The sequence below is a fragment of the Pleuronectes platessa genome, chromosome 8 (genome assembly GCF_947347685.1).
Source record: "Pleuronectes platessa chromosome 8, fPlePla1.1, whole genome shotgun sequence".
Taxonomy (NCBI): domain Eukaryota; kingdom Metazoa; phylum Chordata; class Actinopteri; order Pleuronectiformes; family Pleuronectidae; genus Pleuronectes; species Pleuronectes platessa.
In genome coordinates, this window is record NC_070633.1 from 17,425,191 (window position 1) to 17,442,315 (window position 17,125).

Sequence of the window (17,125 nt, forward strand, 5' to 3'; positions counted from 1 at the left end):
GTGAGTGCAGACGGCTTGTTTTCATCCTATGAATAAACTTATTTCTTTTTTTTTTATTCCCTCCCACAAACACAAAATAAACACCTTTCCCTGGGGGTGTTTAGAAAAGATGGCAAGGCGCAAATTAGTTTCCATGTTGAATAATGAGGTGGCTGTAGATGATCTCGCGTCGGGGAAAATGTGTGAAAGTCGACTCTTCCTGCAAATGAACACAAGCCACAAATGCCCATGCGAGGGGAAAAAAAACAACAACAACAACAACAACAAAAGAGAGAACATGATGTGGAGCAGCAGCGATTTGGAGGATGTGTGTAATTCTGCTGTTGTGTTGTGTTACTTCGCCGCCTGCTTCTCTTTCATTCCTCCTGCTCTGACGTGCTCGCCCCGGTGTGTAGGATTAGAGCGGTGTACGTGCACGGCCGCCTGTTCCCTCCCCCCCAAACAACCCCCCCCCCGGTGCTGCAGATCACTTGTTATCCGGGATCGCGACACCGACAGCAACATGGAGAGAGGGACGGTGCACAGCTGTAATGTTGTGAGATTAGATTCCTGCCGTGATTGATCCTCTGGGCACGAGCTCGTCAACGTGTGCTCCTGTGTGTGTGTGTGTGTGTGTGTGTGTGTGTGCCTGTGTGTGTGTGTGCCTGTGGGTGTCTCGGTCTCCCCTCAGCACTTGCACGCCTGTTTGTCTGCACTGTCTGTTTTCATCAAGGCTGCTTGTTGCTCTCCCTACAACTTCCTTTATTTTCCTGTCGACTGTTCTTCTCTTTCTCTCGACAGCTCGTCTGTGGTGTGAGTTTCTCTTCTACCTGTTGTCTCGCCCCCCCCCCCCCTGTTGTTTTCTGACAGCTGTTTTTTTCTTCCTCTTCTGTTGCCTCCAGAAACACATCATTTCACCAGGCATGTCTCTCCCCTCTCTTGTGCATTTTTCATTTATTTCTCGGCCCCTTTATTTTCTGCCTGCAACCCTATCTCAATCTTCCTCTCTGCCCCCCCCCCCTTTTTTCCATCACTCCTCTGCTCCTCCTTTGATCTTGCTCTCCTTTTTCTGTTCCCTTCTTTGTCCCCTCTCCCCCCTCTTTCCCCCGATCCAAGTCCTTTTTCCACGCTGATTTCTCTTTATCTTTCTTTCTTCTCATTTCCTTCGCCACACTCACCCACCACCACAATCTGCTTCTGGCAATCCTCATCTACATACCTCTCTCTCTCTCTCCTTCTCCCTTCTAGGCCTCTATTCTATCTCTCATTTGCTCCCTTTCTCCATCACCCACGCTCCCATTAGCTGCTGGGAGTGCTTATTAAGTCATCTCGTCACTCTCCTGGCATCCTGTCGAGTGTGTGTGTGCCTGTGTGTATATGTTTCTGTGTGTGTGTCTCTGTATATGTGTTAGTTTGTGAATTTCTGCCGATTTTGAGTCTAGACGTGTATTTACTCAAAAATCAATATTGGCTTGCTGTTGTGTGCATGTAAATGAGTCGTATTTGACTTTCTTACCAGACAACATCAGCAGTGGCAAACTAATATGTGACAAATGGCATTGTGGTGTGTTGGTGTGTGTGTGTGTGTGTGTGTGTGTGTGTGTGTGTGTGTGTGTGTGTGTGTGTGTGTGTGTGTGTGTGTGTGTGTGTGTGTGTGTGTGTGTGTGTGTGTGTGTGTGTGTGTGTGTGTGTGTGTGTGTGCCTACACCCTCCAGCACTTTTGTCCTCCTTCACAGGCTGATGATTAGTAAGCAATGAAATGTGTATTTGTGTGTGTGTGTGTGTGTGTCTTTTTTTATGCACATGGCTGCTTTTAAACCTCTACGACCCTTGAAATAATGTGTTCATGTTTGTCTTTGCTTGAGGGTCGGTGACCGGATGCAGCTCTACGTGTGTGTGTGGCTGTGTGTGTGTCTGTTTGTTTGTTTGTGTTGTTAACCGGAAAGAGTCTGACCGTTGACTCTGAGGTTATCTGTGGAGAACCATGCGTCTCAGAGTGAGAGCTTGAACTGGAACATGATTATGTGTGCAGCGTTTACATGCTCCACAGTAAATATGACCGTAGCAGCTGAGAATCTATTTTTACGATACTTCCTCTGTACCTCCCGGGAGCGCCTGGCTACTGGAGTCGCTACTTTCCTGAAGAGCGCTCTCCAACGTTTAGGAGTCCCAGCAGGAGCAGCCCTCTCCATCGCCAGCAGGACAGCAGATTAGGCTAATTCAGATTATGCAAATGACACACACTCTCTGGCAAGGAACACTGGGACAAGGTACATGAAGAGCGCGGCAGAGATAGAGAGGCCGGGTGAGATAAGGAGTGGAGGAGAAAGGAGGGTTCGGTCGGGCAACAGAAGAAAGGTAGAGATGGAGGAGAAGGGAGGGAGAGAGCTAAGAGTTAAATCCTCTTTCTGGGAAGGAGGAAGTGTGTGCATCGATGTGAGAGGGATGTTCTGGTGACAGGCCGGTTAGAGTGACAGGCAGCCAGACCTTCTCTGCCGGCACTTCAGGCCAACACTTATTACTCCAAACAAGCTCGGCAAGAAAAAAGCGTTCAGGCTTTTGGTCACTGACAAACTCTGCGGCTTATAATAGCTTGTGTAACGGATGGAGGAGAAGCTCCCGAGGTTGTTTTTTAGGTTGGTTTATTTAGGTTTTTCTTAACCTGCTTACTGTGCAGCTTTGGATCATGAATCACGCAGCTTTATAGATCTCACCTGTTGGCGTTAAAATACTTTGTTTAGTCAAGTTTCACTAGATATATAGATAGCTATAAATAAATTACATCTAATACTGTTTTTCTACACCAGAATATCTTCCACCGACACCTTTACTTACACTATGATAAACTTCATACGTTTCCCTGTTGCAGGCAGATCCAATTTATGCACATTGAAAAATTATGAAGAAACATAATCTTTCCTTTGCAGTGGAGCTGGTCGGACAGCATCATCCATTCCCCAGTATCCACTGATGAATTACTGCATCTCACAGTGTGGCTCATTGTGTTCCTGGACGACAACAGAGGTCCACACAACATCAGAGTAGGCCGCAGTGAATCAGCTTTTGGCTACACAGGCAGTGTGAGAATGTTCTTTTCATGTGGTTTGTTGACGCTGAGAAAAATGACTTTTAAAATCAACCATCTGAATCTAAGTCTGATCCGACACATGAGGCAGATGTTCAAAACTTAAAGAGATACTCCACACCTACAGTGTATTTTTTGAACACATTAATTCTGGTTATGCATCTCATGTACACCATATTCATACCACATTTCTTAAGAAAACGTATTTCATGGGTTTGGAACGTGGCTCGACACAGTGTTTCAAACTGTCTTGGAGCTTGCGAAGCTGATGCTTATGTAAATGTAACCGTTCGTCTCTGCGTCAGGAAATTTATAATAAAGTTAACGTCCCTAATCAAAAGTGGGGTTCATTATCAGACTCAGGGGAAATAACTGTGGGCTAATCTTATTCCTGTAGTTAGTCCTGTAACACATGTTCTCTAAGGGAGAGAGGCGACTGCAGCACCAGAACACGCTGGATTTTTTGTAATGGTAATAATTATATATTTTTACAAGTTATGCTCACTTTCCCTTCCTGCCACCACCCTCTTTTGCGCTTGCATCGGCTCCAAGAGCTCTGGCTTCTGGCGTAACTGAGCTGCAGAGGGATTGACCCGATGTGGCTCGGGACCTCCATGTCCTCCACCACCCTGCTGCCTAGATTCTGGAGGAGAAAAATCCTCCACTTGTAACGAGCCCTCTGTGGCAGAGGTGCTCTGCAGTTCTGTGTCACTCTCCATTGTTCATGGCCTGAAAATGTCACAACAGTGGTGGCGTGACTCTCACATCTGCTGCCCCCAGTCCCTTGCCCAATTTATATTTTTGTCATTTCTCAAAAATGATCAGGTTATACTTTAAGTTGCAGTTTTAAAGGTTCAGTGTGTAGACTAAAAATCAAGTGGTGAAGTGTTATGCTGTCAGTGAGAAGCCCTCCCCTCACCCTCCCCTTCCAAACATGAGAGAGAACCTGTGGCAGTCTTCAGTTGACATAAAACTCAAAAGGTGTTTTTGTTTGTCCAGTCTGGGCTACTGTAAAAAAAACATGGCAGCCACCGTAAAGAGTACCCCGCTCCCGATGTAAATATACAGTATTTAGATTAGATGAGTTAGATGAAACACCCACCAGTGAAAACATCACCATGATTATTTGATATTCAATGTCTGCCAATAGACCCCTTTCACTAAATTTTTACACACTGAACCTGTAATGTTTCAAAAATAACATCCATGAAAGCCTTGGAAACACTGCAGTGATGTGTCCTGATGGAACTGCTGCTGATTGATCTCAGCGGGAGACGACTCAAGGTTGATGACTTGAGCAAACACAATCTGCTCCTAATCATCCCTAACAAGAGATGTTTACACTTTCAAAATGTCTGGCAAATTAAATTAGATTCTATTCTTGGCAGTAAATTTAATTCCAGAACAGTAAATAAAGCAAAGCTGCAAGTGACAGCTCGGAGGGGGGGGGACCCTCTGGATACAGCAGAGCCCCCTGCAGGCTGCTTGTCTGGCTGCTGCGGCTTCTTTTTACATCCCCATTAGGACAATAAACGAGTGTGAGCTGGTCCCAGTACGCTGATACGACACAGGAAATATCCCACATTTATTTTAATTGTGAGTTTCAAAGTGTTTCACTGCCGTTGGTCCTTTTATACATGAAGCGCAGAGCAGATCGTATCCGGTAAAGAGACACTTTGTTAGGACTGTCGAAGCGTTATCACCGTATGAATACACGCAGCAGCTAAACCTGAAGTAACGCATGTAATGAAATGTGCGACACATCTTCATCAGGGGCTTTGACGCGCACGCCGGTTGGTGTCTGTGTTAGCTTTTGCTGCCCCCTGCTGGTACGTTTAGATTGCAGCAGGGCATACAGTTTCCTGTTCTCCTCTCAATCAGACAGTAAATATAAAGCTCACAGTGCAAATAAGGAGGGATCCTTTTCCTGTTTCTCACCAGATGTATTACAATCACTTTCTTTTACTTGATTTTTCTTTGCTTATTGTATACTATATTTGATAACTTGTATAAAAAGTATTTTGCATGTTTAATGAGAAAAGTCACTTTGTGTTAAATTAAGCCTTCTGTTGTTCGGGGGTTTGGGGGGGGGGGGGGTGACGTTGTCTCTTAATGACATCCATTAATCAAGTCCTGGTCACACACGTGCACATGTACATGCACGGTCCCAAAACAAACACATGAGGTCACAGAGTATGTGAGTTTATCACTGTTACAACCTGCACACGTGCCCCCCCCCCCCCCCCCCCCCCCCCAAGTGTAAGTCCCTGTTCCCAAAGAGTGAAGGACACAATGACTGTAGCACAGAGGGGGAAGTGGACGTGGTGGGACAGCGAGAGACAGAGGAGGGGGTAGTTGCTGGGATGGAACGAAGGTCAGGATAAGAGAGGGAGATGCCCCAGGGAGAAGAGAGGAGGGGGGGATAAAAAGACAGAGACAGAGAGAGAGAGGCGGCGGAGTGCTGGTGTCGCTGCAGGAGGAAGCAGGATGGAGAGAAAGTTTATAGACCTGAGAGGAGTCTAGTTGAACACGGTGAAAAACTACTGGCGAGGACAAGTTGTGCACGTTGACAGAATGTTTGCTCTCGTGTATTTCCACGAGATCAAAGCCTGAGAACTAGAAAGGAAAAAAGGTGGAGTAAGCAAAGGGACGAGAGGTGGGTTGAAGTGATAAACTCAGGCCAGGGGGAGGAGAGGATTAATGAAAATGGAAAGTGAGGAGCAGGGTGAGAACAGCTTACGTACGATAGCCATCATTCTGCTGTGCTGCGGGGCCGTCAAGATGCTGCACCTGCTGGGAGTCATCAAGGTGGAGGGTGAGTCAGAGCAGCGACTATCACTGTCACCCAGCACTGACCTGGAACCTAGAGAAACGTTTTCCCTTTTGTCTGTAAGTTGTTAAACGATTTGGATTATTTGTGTGAGAATGTTGAAACTCCACTGGCCTGCTACTTTTTCCAGAAAAATTAAAACATAAATCCACAAGCGTTGACAAAGTGTAAGTGTTCGATGCTGCAGGTGATCCAGTCGTTCAGTGTCGGTGGAGATTTGTTCTCTCAAGTTCAGAGAGTGATGATTTCTATTGGTACCGTAACTACCTGCAGGGGAGGGCTTGCATATCTTTTTTTCCTCGGGTTTCTATTTCAATTGCAAACTTGCACTTCCCATCTGTCCAATATTTGTATTGATTTTCTGGTACTGGAATTTATATTGCTGTAAATACTGATGCCACACAAATGAACAAAAACACTGTGGGAAAAAAAACTCAGTAGGTTATCAGTGGCAACACGGCTCATCACTTACATCACCAGTGTCTTCAAGCTCTGTGTGTAGTAATTTAGGATTAAAGATGGTGGTGCTTGTCTGTATGAACACATATCGTCTCTTTATAATGAACAGAGTTAATTTGTTGTCATTATTCGTTTAGGATGTTTTGCAGTTTACTCCTCGTGGTTGTCAGATTCATGAATTACATTGTGTTCTTTAAAGTCTGACTCATATACTTGATTTATTAACTTGATGTAGTTTAATGTGTTTTGTGTCCTGATGCAGCCCTTGTTATATGCTGTTTGAAAACTGTGATGGTGTCATAATAATAAACTGCCTAAACCTTAGTTGTCAGGATAAGCGTGGAGTGTGACAGTGACCGTGCACATGAACATTACAGTCCAAGTAAAACCTTTCAGAGGAATCGATGGTCTTTAATTCTATAGGCTCATGAACACTGCACTGTGTCTGCATAACAGTGTTGGATCAAATCTAAAAGGTTGATGGTGTCATGTTGAGGAGCATCACATCTGGATGTGTGTTATGAACGCACAAGAACGTGTGGGTGTGCATCACATGGAGTGTTATGTCGATGTAGCTGTGTGTATGTGTGTGTGTGTGTGTGTGTGTGTGTGTCCTGTGTGTGGTTATGTAGCATACAGTGTGCTGAACTGGGTGTGAATAAGCTCACCCTTGTTCACTCATTATCTACTCACCACTATGCCGATGGAGGGGTGGGTGAAGTGTTTAATCCACAAAACGCTTCTGGAGTTTAAGGGGTTAACAGCTTTGCGTCCAAATCCAATACAATAGAAAAGTAACTGGTACTCGATCAACCTTAAAAAAGCAACAGAAAAAAGATAAAATGCCTCGATGCTCTTCCTGTGGTGTCATCAAAGTGTCTGTAAACCCCGACATTCAGATTCGACTGGAAACGGCATGAGTTACACCATGTCTTTAGCATAAAGCTCCTCTGTGATCCACGCAGGAACAGAGGAGGGTGACAGTGGACATTTAGGCTACAAACATAGTAATATGTAGGAATTTTATGTTTTTCTTCAATTGTTTTTTGTAATCGAACACTTCCTCCTCCCCTCCATTGGTACAGTGGTGAGTAGACAATAAGTGCATTTTTATTTTGGGGTGAACTATCACCTTAAGGCCCTTTTTTGTGCATGTGTGTGTGTGCATGTGTTTTAGACAGGTTGAGGTAGGGGAAGGGAGCTACACAAAGAGAGACTGCCCAACTTCCATAGTGTTGAATATTATCAGGTACAATGCTTCGAAGCTCTCAGACTCAATCATTGTAACGTATGTTGAGTATTGCACTTTCAAATTGGCTGTATTCTCTGTTGAGACATAATCCCATCATCTGCAATGACTCCACATGCGAAGATCATAATTTAAACCTAAATTCAAACCTACTTTCGGCCGATGGCAGCACTTAAATGCGGTTCTACATGAAAACCCCTGCAGATGCATTACGCTGTAAACTGAGTCCAGAACGGGGGGGATTTTAATTCAGCGGTGAGATGAAGCTGTCTTTGTCTTGCACTGTAAAAAACGCCGGCCTGCGGGTAGCCATGATTCACCGATCGGACAGAAGAGAGGAGGTGTTGGAGTAATGAAGCTTCACAAAGCACTAATAGTCTTTCCACACAGATGAAATTGTTTCTATTTCAAGAGAGTTGATGTTTCAAGATGTGGATTGCCGAGGACAGAGTGAACCTAACACACTGAGACACCTGATCAGTGCTTTACAAGTACAGTGGCTCAACCATTGCATCTCGGACTGTTCAAATTCATATAGCACATTCATGGTACAAGCAGGAGTGTCTCAGGAGACTTTGGGGCCCCCGGGTCAGAGGGACCTGTGGGGGCCCCCCATCAAACCAAACAGACCGGAGATACACACGAGATGACACCAAACCACATTACATCCATCTTCAAATGATTCTTCTCGAATCAAAATTATAGTCAATGAGCCAACTCTGCATACACAGAAAACACCATCATCCCAGACACATCCCACATTTAGACGTTCTATTCTTCAGCCAATGGGGCCTTGTTTGGGGGTTTTGGACCATGGTGTCATTGCATCCTCCTGTACGTAGAGAATAACAGAATTTAAGGGGGTTTGCTCATATTTGTCGTTTGTTGACTCACAAAATCATTTGGATTTGGTTTGCCTAACCTGGTGCCAAGCCCCCGATTGTGAGGCTGTATTAGAGAGATGTGTCTGTGATTATTCAAAGCTGCCGGTTGTCCTCATGTGTTCTATCCAAAGTTTTCCCCTTGGTAAACAAAGTGTGTGTGCGTTTGTGCGTGCGTGCGTGTGTGTGGGTGTGTTAGTGCCACTGGTTCGTCCTCTCTCCCCTCCCCTCCAGCGAGGAGAGTAAAGACTTGTTAATGATGGGGCTGGTGAGAGGAGGACAATGGAGCTGTTAGACTGACCTCCACCTCTCTGCACCTCCATCTCTCTTTTTTAGCCACAGTTTCTATCGTTCTGCTTCTCAGAGAGATTTCAGTGTCGTTTGAACCAGACCTGACTTTCTCTTTTTCTCTTCTTCTCTGTTTTCTCACCCTTTGGAGGTCGTGTATAAATTCCTGTTAAGTAATGATTTCTTTTTTTTTCATTCATGTTTCCTCAGATAAAGCTGACGATGACCTGGAGATGACGACGGTGTGCCATCGGCCGGAGGGCCTGGATCAGCTGGAAGCAATAACCAAATTCAGCAAAAGAGAGCTCCAGGTTCTCTACAGGGGCTTCAAGAATGTAAGAGACGGTGGAGGTTTCACAAAATGTCAGATTCATCCTCATAGACTCAAACCAGATAGAATACAAACCTAAAATGTCAATACTCACGACATAAAGACCCTTTTTTTATTATTATTATTAATATTATTCTTTCTATTACATGCTCTGGGAATTTCTTTGCAAAAAGGGGAGGTTTTAGTATTTTTTATTTTACGAGCAAGCAAACCAAGATACTGGGTTTAAAGAATACTCCAAACAATAATTCTGAATTATGATTTTCACTGTAATTGAAAATGGACCAAAGTATATTTATACTGCTTTTGTTCCCAGATTTCAGTTTGGAGGCCAAATACATTAAGTGAAGGATCACACTTGATCTGTTTTTATCATTATGTTGTTTTTTATTTCGTTGTTTTAACTTCTTGTAGTCTTTTTTCCCTTCCACAATATAAATATACTTTTCAGAAGTGATTCATGTTACATTTATAATTATAAGTCTTTATTATAGCTTGGTGCAATAGCGCTACCCTTGATAGAAGGTCAGAACTTGCAACTGCAATCAGTTGTACTGCTGAAACAGAAGTCAACAGTGAAACTAGTCTGAATTAAAAGTTAATGTTTAATTTAACCAATATTCAGTTTCCCATCACAGTTGTTTATTCTTTTATCAAATTCTATTCACACTCTCTCCTTTCTGTCAAACCCTCCATCAGCCTGATGGAGGTTCTGTCTAATTTAGACGTTCTCCTCTTTTACTCCTCTTTCTCTCTGCAGGAGTGTCCGAGTGGTGTTGTAAACGAGGACACCTTCAAGCAGATATACTCCCAGTTCTTCCCACATGGAGGTACAGTGAGAGCGTGCACCTTATTTGTGTCTATACCTGTTTGAGTCTCTGTTTGGATTCAAACGTTGTCTTGTCCTCCTGCAGACGCCAGCACCTACGCACATTACCTGTTCAACGCGTTTGACTCAGCGAGTAGCGGCTCCATCAAGTTCGAGGTTTGTTTCATTTGTTCACCTCCACCTTCTCCTGTTCTGAAGACGACTCATTCAAGTCATCCTGTAGCTTATTACGTCCAAGCCCCTTCTCCATTCACAGTTTGACCTTCTGTCTCTCTTTGTGTCTCCCTCAGGACTTTGTCACAGCTCTGTCCATCCTGCTGAGGGGCTCCGTCACAGAGAAGCTGCAGTGGACGTTTAACCTGTACGACATCAACAGAGATGGATACATCAACAAAGAGGTGCGTGGTTGTGTGCCTGTGCTCATACACACAGTATTTGGGTTTGTGTTGGTAAAGTCTCATCGTGTCTGTGTTTTTTTTCTTCTCACAGGAGATGACAGACATCGTCAGAGCAATATATGACATGATGGGGAAGTACACTTACCCCGTCTTGAAACACGATGCACCCAAGCAGCACGTGGAGGCCTTCTTTCAGGTAACGGAATCTGAGTCTCTTACTGCACGAACACTGATGTATAACTAGAGCCATTTTTAGACGTGAACTTTGCCAAGATTGTCCAACTCATCCGCGCGGTAGAAACGTCATCAACGTGCCCACTCACTCACTGAATCCTCCAGACAACACAATGCTGTTTTCTCCCATCGATGGCTGGCAGCAGGAACTGTGGAGAACGTCTGGAGCAACTGACTTCTCACAAACAGCCCCTTCTGAAGATATAAGGAGAAATGTCTGGAGTTCGGTGCATGACTGGAATCAGATTCAGACATTATGCGCTTTTGAAAACAGGGAAATGATGATGGTCACCTCGGTCAAACAGCAAATAAAAGATGACTTTTTTTTTTATTTAACATTAAAAACATAACAGAAAATACATCAAAGTGCACTAACTGTCTAATGATGTTAGCAAAGTGCAGAGTAGAGCCATCACAGCAGGGAGACTGACATTAATCTCACAGGAATGGCTGCTTGTATCATGAATATCTTTGCTTACACTCTGCACTCGTGGCGTCATGCATGTGTGTTTGTCTCCACAGAAAATGGACAAAAACAGGGACGGTGTGGTCACTCTGGACGAATTCATCCTTTCTTGTCAAGAGGTACTTTTTCCTTTTAGCTCTCTAACAGACACCCGGGGATCCTGTGCAGCGGGCATTTTTCAAAGGAGACATTTTGTTTCATCATAGAAGGAACTCCAAATGGGCAAATACTACAATTAATAATGGCTGGGTAACATATAAGTATGATTTGTTAATCAAAGTCAAATAGTTTTTACTTACTTTTCCCAGAATGCCTTATTTCCCCCTCCTTTGCAATTCTGGCTACACTACCTATTAATTATGGGGTTTTCAGCTACAAAAGAATGAATGTTTTTACTTCACTGTGTTTGCCCTCAGAGAGACAGATCACTCTAATGTTCACACACTCTTTATTTTATGGGCTTTTACTGCCCCCTAGTGGCCACTAAACTGAATTAAATGGTGATTGTGTGGCGACTTCCTCCTCAGTCTGCTTCTCCATTCCCCATCTTCCCTTTGCACAGGATGAAAACATCATGAGGTCTCTGCAACTCTTTGAAAACGTCATCTAGACGACAAAGAAGAGGGACGACGGTGCAATATATGAAAAGCCCAGAGCAGGAGAGGAGAGAAGAACAAAGAGGAGGAGAGATGCACACGCACAAGGAAAAGGAACTGCGTAGCCTGCAATTGAAATGAAACTAAGAGCTTCTTCGGGTTCTATGTGTGTGTGTGTGTGTGTGTGTGTGTGTGTGTGTGTGAGTGTGAGTGTGAGAGACAGTTGCCTAAAAACTTCTTGGGAGGTGTCCTGCTGTAAGAAATCCATGGAGACAAAAAAAAACGTCTCTGGTTTTCAGAAAATGTCCCTCAGACTTTAACCCTTCACTTGACCTTTACCACTCATCTCGTCTCCAGCTTCCCCCCCCCCCCCCCCCCCCACGCTGGTTGCTGTCTTTACAGTTTACCGTCACGTTGGACTGCGTGTGCCCCCATGTCATCATGTAAATACTGATTCTGTCACATTTCTGAAGTATAAACCAGAACATCAACCTGGACCGGAGCTCCAGCTTAGCAGTGAGATCGATCCAAGGTATAAAAAAAGGAGTTTTTCACCGTGGATTTCTGTATCACCACTACGAGCGTGAGCGATACTGTGAAGCATGCAGGACAAGAGGCCTGCAGCTTATTAAACACACAGTATCTGTGCCACGAGAAAAACATGGTGGTAACATAGTCGTCCTCTTGATAAGTGGCCAAGGTCTGGGGGCGTGGCATCTCAGACAGCCACCTCATCTGTTTCCAGAACACAGGCCTTTGATCTGCAGCTGAGTTTGACCTCAGCCGTGCCCCCCCCCCCCCGCCCCCCTAAAGAAGTCCTTGTTACTCCCCTGTGTGTGTTCCAGTGGTGTCAGTCCCTGTTTCAATGTTGTAACGACTCAACTGTAGATATTTAACTGTTGTATTTCTTGTTCTTCTTCTCGCTGTCTGGAATCATCCGTGTCGGTCTGTGAGTTCCCGGGTCTGACTAACTGTCTTATCTTTCTGTCAAATCAGGTGGAACTGTAACTATCCTGGAATTTGGGGCATTCATTGTTAAATAAAGAGTCCGCTATAGAGATTCACTCATGTACAGTTTTAGAGTGACACAGGGATGTGCATGTGTGCGGTGTCCTCCTGTAAAGTTCATTTTTTTCTAATTTTGCCTGAATATTAAAAAGTCATTATCGTGAGCACAGTGTCATCTCGTGGAGGCCACAGAGGACAGTTTCACTGTCCATCCTGTCTGTTGAGAATGTAGAGCCAGAGCGACCAACCTTTCACTGTGAGGGAGCGACAGGGGAGGGGGAGGTAGAAGGAGGAGGACGGCGGTGAGGGAGTAGGGCCGAGGAGGAGAGAGTAAAGACCTTTTCACTGATTCTGAAGGAATGGAAGCCATGTTTCAAACGAGAGCCATCGAGCAGGTCATACACACCCATTCATGAGAAATGATTTACTGTCATGCCCGCTCACTGTGCTGCCACCGGTGTGACAAAACAAATCCTCGCTGAGTTGAGATGAACCCAGACACACTGACGGACAGGAAGACAAACAGATAGACAGGCATGCCGACACACAGACAGCGCATATTGTCAGAATGAAGTCATGTGTGTATTGAAATACTGTATAAAATCATTATATTTATCAATAAACTTTTCAACAAACAAAATGAATCCATGTCTCCTGTATTTTTACCTTGTCGCTCCATAACAGTTTTTTTTGTTGTTTTATCATAATTATTGTGTATGAAAACCTCAAAACCACATCTATGTTGCATCATATGGAGCATGGATCACAATAACAGTTTGTTATGTACACATATACATTTAAAGTACAAAAAAAAAAAGGTTGCACATCTGCGCCCTCATCCCACAAATAAAGCTGGATATTGTGCACATGAAAAAACCAGCATCACTGAACATGCATCACTCCCTTTATTACCCGGCTTACAGCCTCTTTCATATTCTCTCTCCACTTCTCTCCCAACTACACCTGACATCTATTCCCATAATATAACATTTCAGCATCATGTTGGGGGGGATGAGATGGTGCACTACACCTGCAGGTGATTGTGAGGGGACATTTTTTTTAAATTAGAGTTAAAGCAACAGGACAATTTTAAAGTAGCTTTAATCTGAATTTTTGTGAAGACACTTTTGTATTTGTCTGAAACAGAGAAGGAGATTGACTTAAAATTCACTGGCACGTTTACTCTGAAGTAGCTTCACCCCCTAAAAACTAAACTTACCCTTTACAAATGCCTGTCTCAGAATAAGCAGATATTTGTGTTGAGAGAAAACACCTTCACAAATTGATTAAACATTGTCGTGTGTCACTGGAAAATTCTTAACTCCTCCACGTCAATGGGTTAAATTTCATTCTCCACTCTTGAACAGAATAAGCACGAGCCTAAGAGAACAATCACATTTTAATTGGAATGACAGGTTCTGTTTCAGCTCCTCTTTAAATTTGAAAAGTCTCAATGTCTCCAGGTACACAGCTGCAAGATTTAGTCCGAGAGAGTTCAGTTTCTGTTTAAGAACAGGCATCACTCACCATCACTTCAGGTCCAGTTCCACTTCAGTTTTTTTTTTTTTTTCCTGTTCCAACATTTATTATTTTTTCCTGTCCATTGCATGGATCAGAAGATGTCCCACTGTCCTCATGTAGGTCTAATTGAATGCATGAATCCTCCCAGGGATCACAGATAAGATGCTTATTGATCGCAGTGCGGAGAGTTGGGTCTCTACTCCCGCTCCTCGGCCCAGGGCTGCAGGTTCTGCAGCGCGTACAGGGAGGAGTTGTGCGCGCACAGTGGATCCGACACCGCTGATTCGCCGAGAGACTTCTGGAGGGCGGACTGCTGCAGCTGCAGGATGAGCCGATTGGCCTGCTGACGCTCCGCCTCCCTCTCCTCGGCTGTCTGTCTCCTGGAAGAAGGAGAAGAAGAATTTAACCTTAACAAATTAATAATTGATACCTTATTTATAAATAAAAAGTGGGGTCGTATTAAATTAAATAGGATGAGTGTAGACGTGTGGAAATTCATACTGGCAGCATTGGCTGGTCTGCTTATTGAAATTAAAATAAAATGATGTCAACATGATTTTAAGGATGAGAATAGATTTTTTTCAAGCACAAATAATTAACATTAAAATACATGTATTTGAATTCCTGTATTTGCCTGGTGAATTTGATCTTTTGGTATTGTTTTGGCCTAATTAATGTTGAGGTTCTTCCGTAAATGTATTCGTAGGCTACTCGAAAGAAAGAAATACATTTAATCTGCATTCGCTGTATTGTCTGTATTTTAAAATAGTTGTTATAGTTAAATAGAGTTTGTTTTATTCTTTCGACACGCCGGGGTCACGTAACAGGAAATTACGCACGGGGTCACCTGCCACACGAGTGAACTTTGTTTGTGTTTTTGCGGGGTACCTGACACGATGCTCCCGGAGCTAACTCACTGTGTTGCACGTGTTTCTGAAGTCAGTGCGCTGAAATGTGTGTTATAAACGTGACGTTACAAGGATGTTAAATGTTTATACCAACCTCCACTTGGTCCTGCGGTTCTGAAACCAGGTTTTGACCTGTGCGTCCGTCATCTTCAGACTCTTGGCCAGGGCCGCGCGCTCGGCGCTGGCCAGGTACTTCTGCCGGTGGAAGCGCTTCTCCAGCTCGCAGATCTGGACCCGGGAGAAGGACGTGCGGGGCTTTTTCCGCTTGGGAGGCGTCCGGTTCTGGTACGGGTGTCCTATCCGCCGCGTCACTGCGAACGGCACAAGCGCTGCTGCAGGAAAGAGAAGGAGACACACACCGGTGAGTGGAGGACGAGATTTTATACAAAAACAAAACAGATCAATTCACTTTTCAATCTGTGTGGAAATGTAAGATCAAATTTCAGTGGTATCTTCCCGTGTGTGACAACATGTTCCTATTGAGACTGTGTAGGCCACATGTGAAATAAGTGTGAGTATGATATTAGTACTGAAACTAGGTGTAAATGTAAAATACATGGATACTCCTCTTACAGTTGGGATTTAACAGATCATCTTTGTTGTACACAGAGAGAACATCAGGCCTATTGGTCTGTTTATTGATCCTTTACACAAAGTAGTGGTGGCTAAAGTCCTTCGCCAATAAAGGCTCCTATTAATCTTCAATAGAGTAAAGTGTCCGGCTGCCAGAGTGATAGAATATTTTTAATTAATTTAATATTTTTCTCATTACTCATTATTTATTTTAGATTTTAATAAAAGCTGTAGAATTTGTGAAGTCAAATATTTGACAGAGTATTAGTTTAACTTAATCTTACTTAAACTCAATGTGGCCTTAAATTAAGATTTATTGTTCATTTTCACTGCAACAATAAAATATGACCATATAGGACCATGTTCCTGATTTATTCTTCAAAATCAAAGCATTTAAACCAACTATTGAAATACATCACTTGCTAATCCATTATACATTAAACATTAATATCATAAAACACGAAGGAAGTCGGTAACACAAGGTATTTAAATACAATTATCTGCGAATATAGCTTAATAAAATAATGAAACTATTTAAACTGGTATTCTGTGTGTATTCCTGTGCTTCGATCATTTTAAATAATTGAAGTGGAAACATTCCAGTTGTCCGTAAATAGCCGATACAAATATTTGGCACAGGTGTTTGTTGTTTTAAAAGGCCCATCAGCAGTTCCCAACGTTTTAAACCAGATGAAATATTAATGAAGCCATTAGCTCTAACAGCTGTCCTACCTGATATCCTGTCCTTGGCGAACCTGTTCCCTATCCAGGGGAAGCACAGCCCTCCAAACCCAGGCATGGCGCCCTGCACAGGGGCCGGGGGTCCCGGGGCTGTCATGGGTCTGTGCGCCGGGACTCGGATCACTCCCCGGCTTCCCAGACTCCTGCTCTCCCCGTACGAACCCGGAGCCTCCACTGGAGGCATTATACCGGAAAGGGAGATAGACAGCGCGGTGTAAGAGGGCGCGCTGGCCCCGGTCGGGCTTCCTAAACTGTAATAACCGTCCCCGCTGCTTAAATCGGATCCACTCTGTCTCCCAGCCGTGCGCCCGCTCTCCGGCTCCGTGCCGGCTCCCAGGATCTGGTCGATGCCGAAGCTGATGGGCTCGTGATGGGTCGGTTTAGAAGGAGGGCTCGGCGCGCTGGGTGCTTGCTCCATTCCCGTAGCTCAGATGCAAATAAAAGGGGATGCAAAATAAAAACCTGAACGGGGTGTTTTCGGTGCACAGCTGCGTCAAACTGTGGAAAAAGTAATCGCCAGTAGTGTCTCCATCGCTGTCCAGCCGCTCTCCCAGAGTCCAGCGCGTCCTCGTTGTCTCTCACAGGCCTCTGTCAGAGGACTGGCTCTCCTCTACAGGCTGTGCTGAAAGTTTGATGGGCGTTTGGAGAGATGTGACGCTCTGTCCTCCTCTCAGCGCGTCAAAACGCTCCGTCTAGCAGCTCCGTCCTCCTCCATCCCTCTCCACCTTTCATTGGCTGGCACCACACTG

At 44.3% G+C, this 17,125-nt stretch overlaps 2 protein-coding genes across 2 annotated transcripts in view; one reads left to right on the top strand and one right to left on the bottom strand.

Moving 5' to 3' along the window:
* LOC128446041 (Kv channel-interacting protein 1) overlaps nt 1-11,981 on the top strand; it is a 22,829-nt gene extending 10,848 nt beyond the window's left edge. The window contains exons 2-8 of the mRNA XM_053428992.1: nt 8,982-9,106; nt 9,863-9,932; nt 10,017-10,087; nt 10,222-10,329; nt 10,421-10,525; nt 11,086-11,148; nt 11,592-11,981. Of these exons, the coding sequence (XP_053284967.1) occupies nt 8,982-9,106; nt 9,863-9,932; nt 10,017-10,087; nt 10,222-10,329; nt 10,421-10,525; nt 11,086-11,148; nt 11,592-11,639 (590 nt within the window). The 3' untranslated portion in view covers nt 11,640-11,981. The remainder of the gene's footprint in view (nt 1-8,981; nt 9,107-9,862; nt 9,933-10,016; nt 10,088-10,221; nt 10,330-10,420; nt 10,526-11,085; nt 11,149-11,591) is intronic.
* A 2,369-nt stretch (nt 11,982-14,350) lies between these two features.
* On the bottom strand, nt 14,351-16,794 carry LOC128446386 (T-cell leukemia homeobox protein 3-like). The gene is made up of 3 exons (XM_053429418.1): nt 16,368-16,794; nt 15,157-15,394; nt 14,351-14,534 (listed from the first exon to the last, which is right to left on the bottom strand). Exons 1-3 carry the CDS (start codon nt 16,792-16,794, stop codon nt 14,351-14,353), a joined length of 849 nt encoding a protein of 282 aa, XP_053285393.1.
* Nucleotides 16,795-17,125: the final 331 nt, after the last annotated feature.

Coding starts and splice junctions, on each gene's coding strand:
- LOC128446386 (XM_053429418.1), bottom strand. CDS start 16,794: ATGGAGCAAGCACCCAGCGCGCCGAGCCCTCCTTCTAAACCGACCCAT. Junction 15,395..16,367: donor CGCCAAGGACAGGATATCAG/GTAGGACAGCTG, acceptor TCTTTCCTGCAG/CAGCGCTTGTGCCGTTCGCA. Junction 14,535..15,156: donor AACCGCAGGACCAAGTGGAG/GTTGGTATAAAC, acceptor TCCTTCTTCCAG/GAGACAGACAGCCGAGGAGA.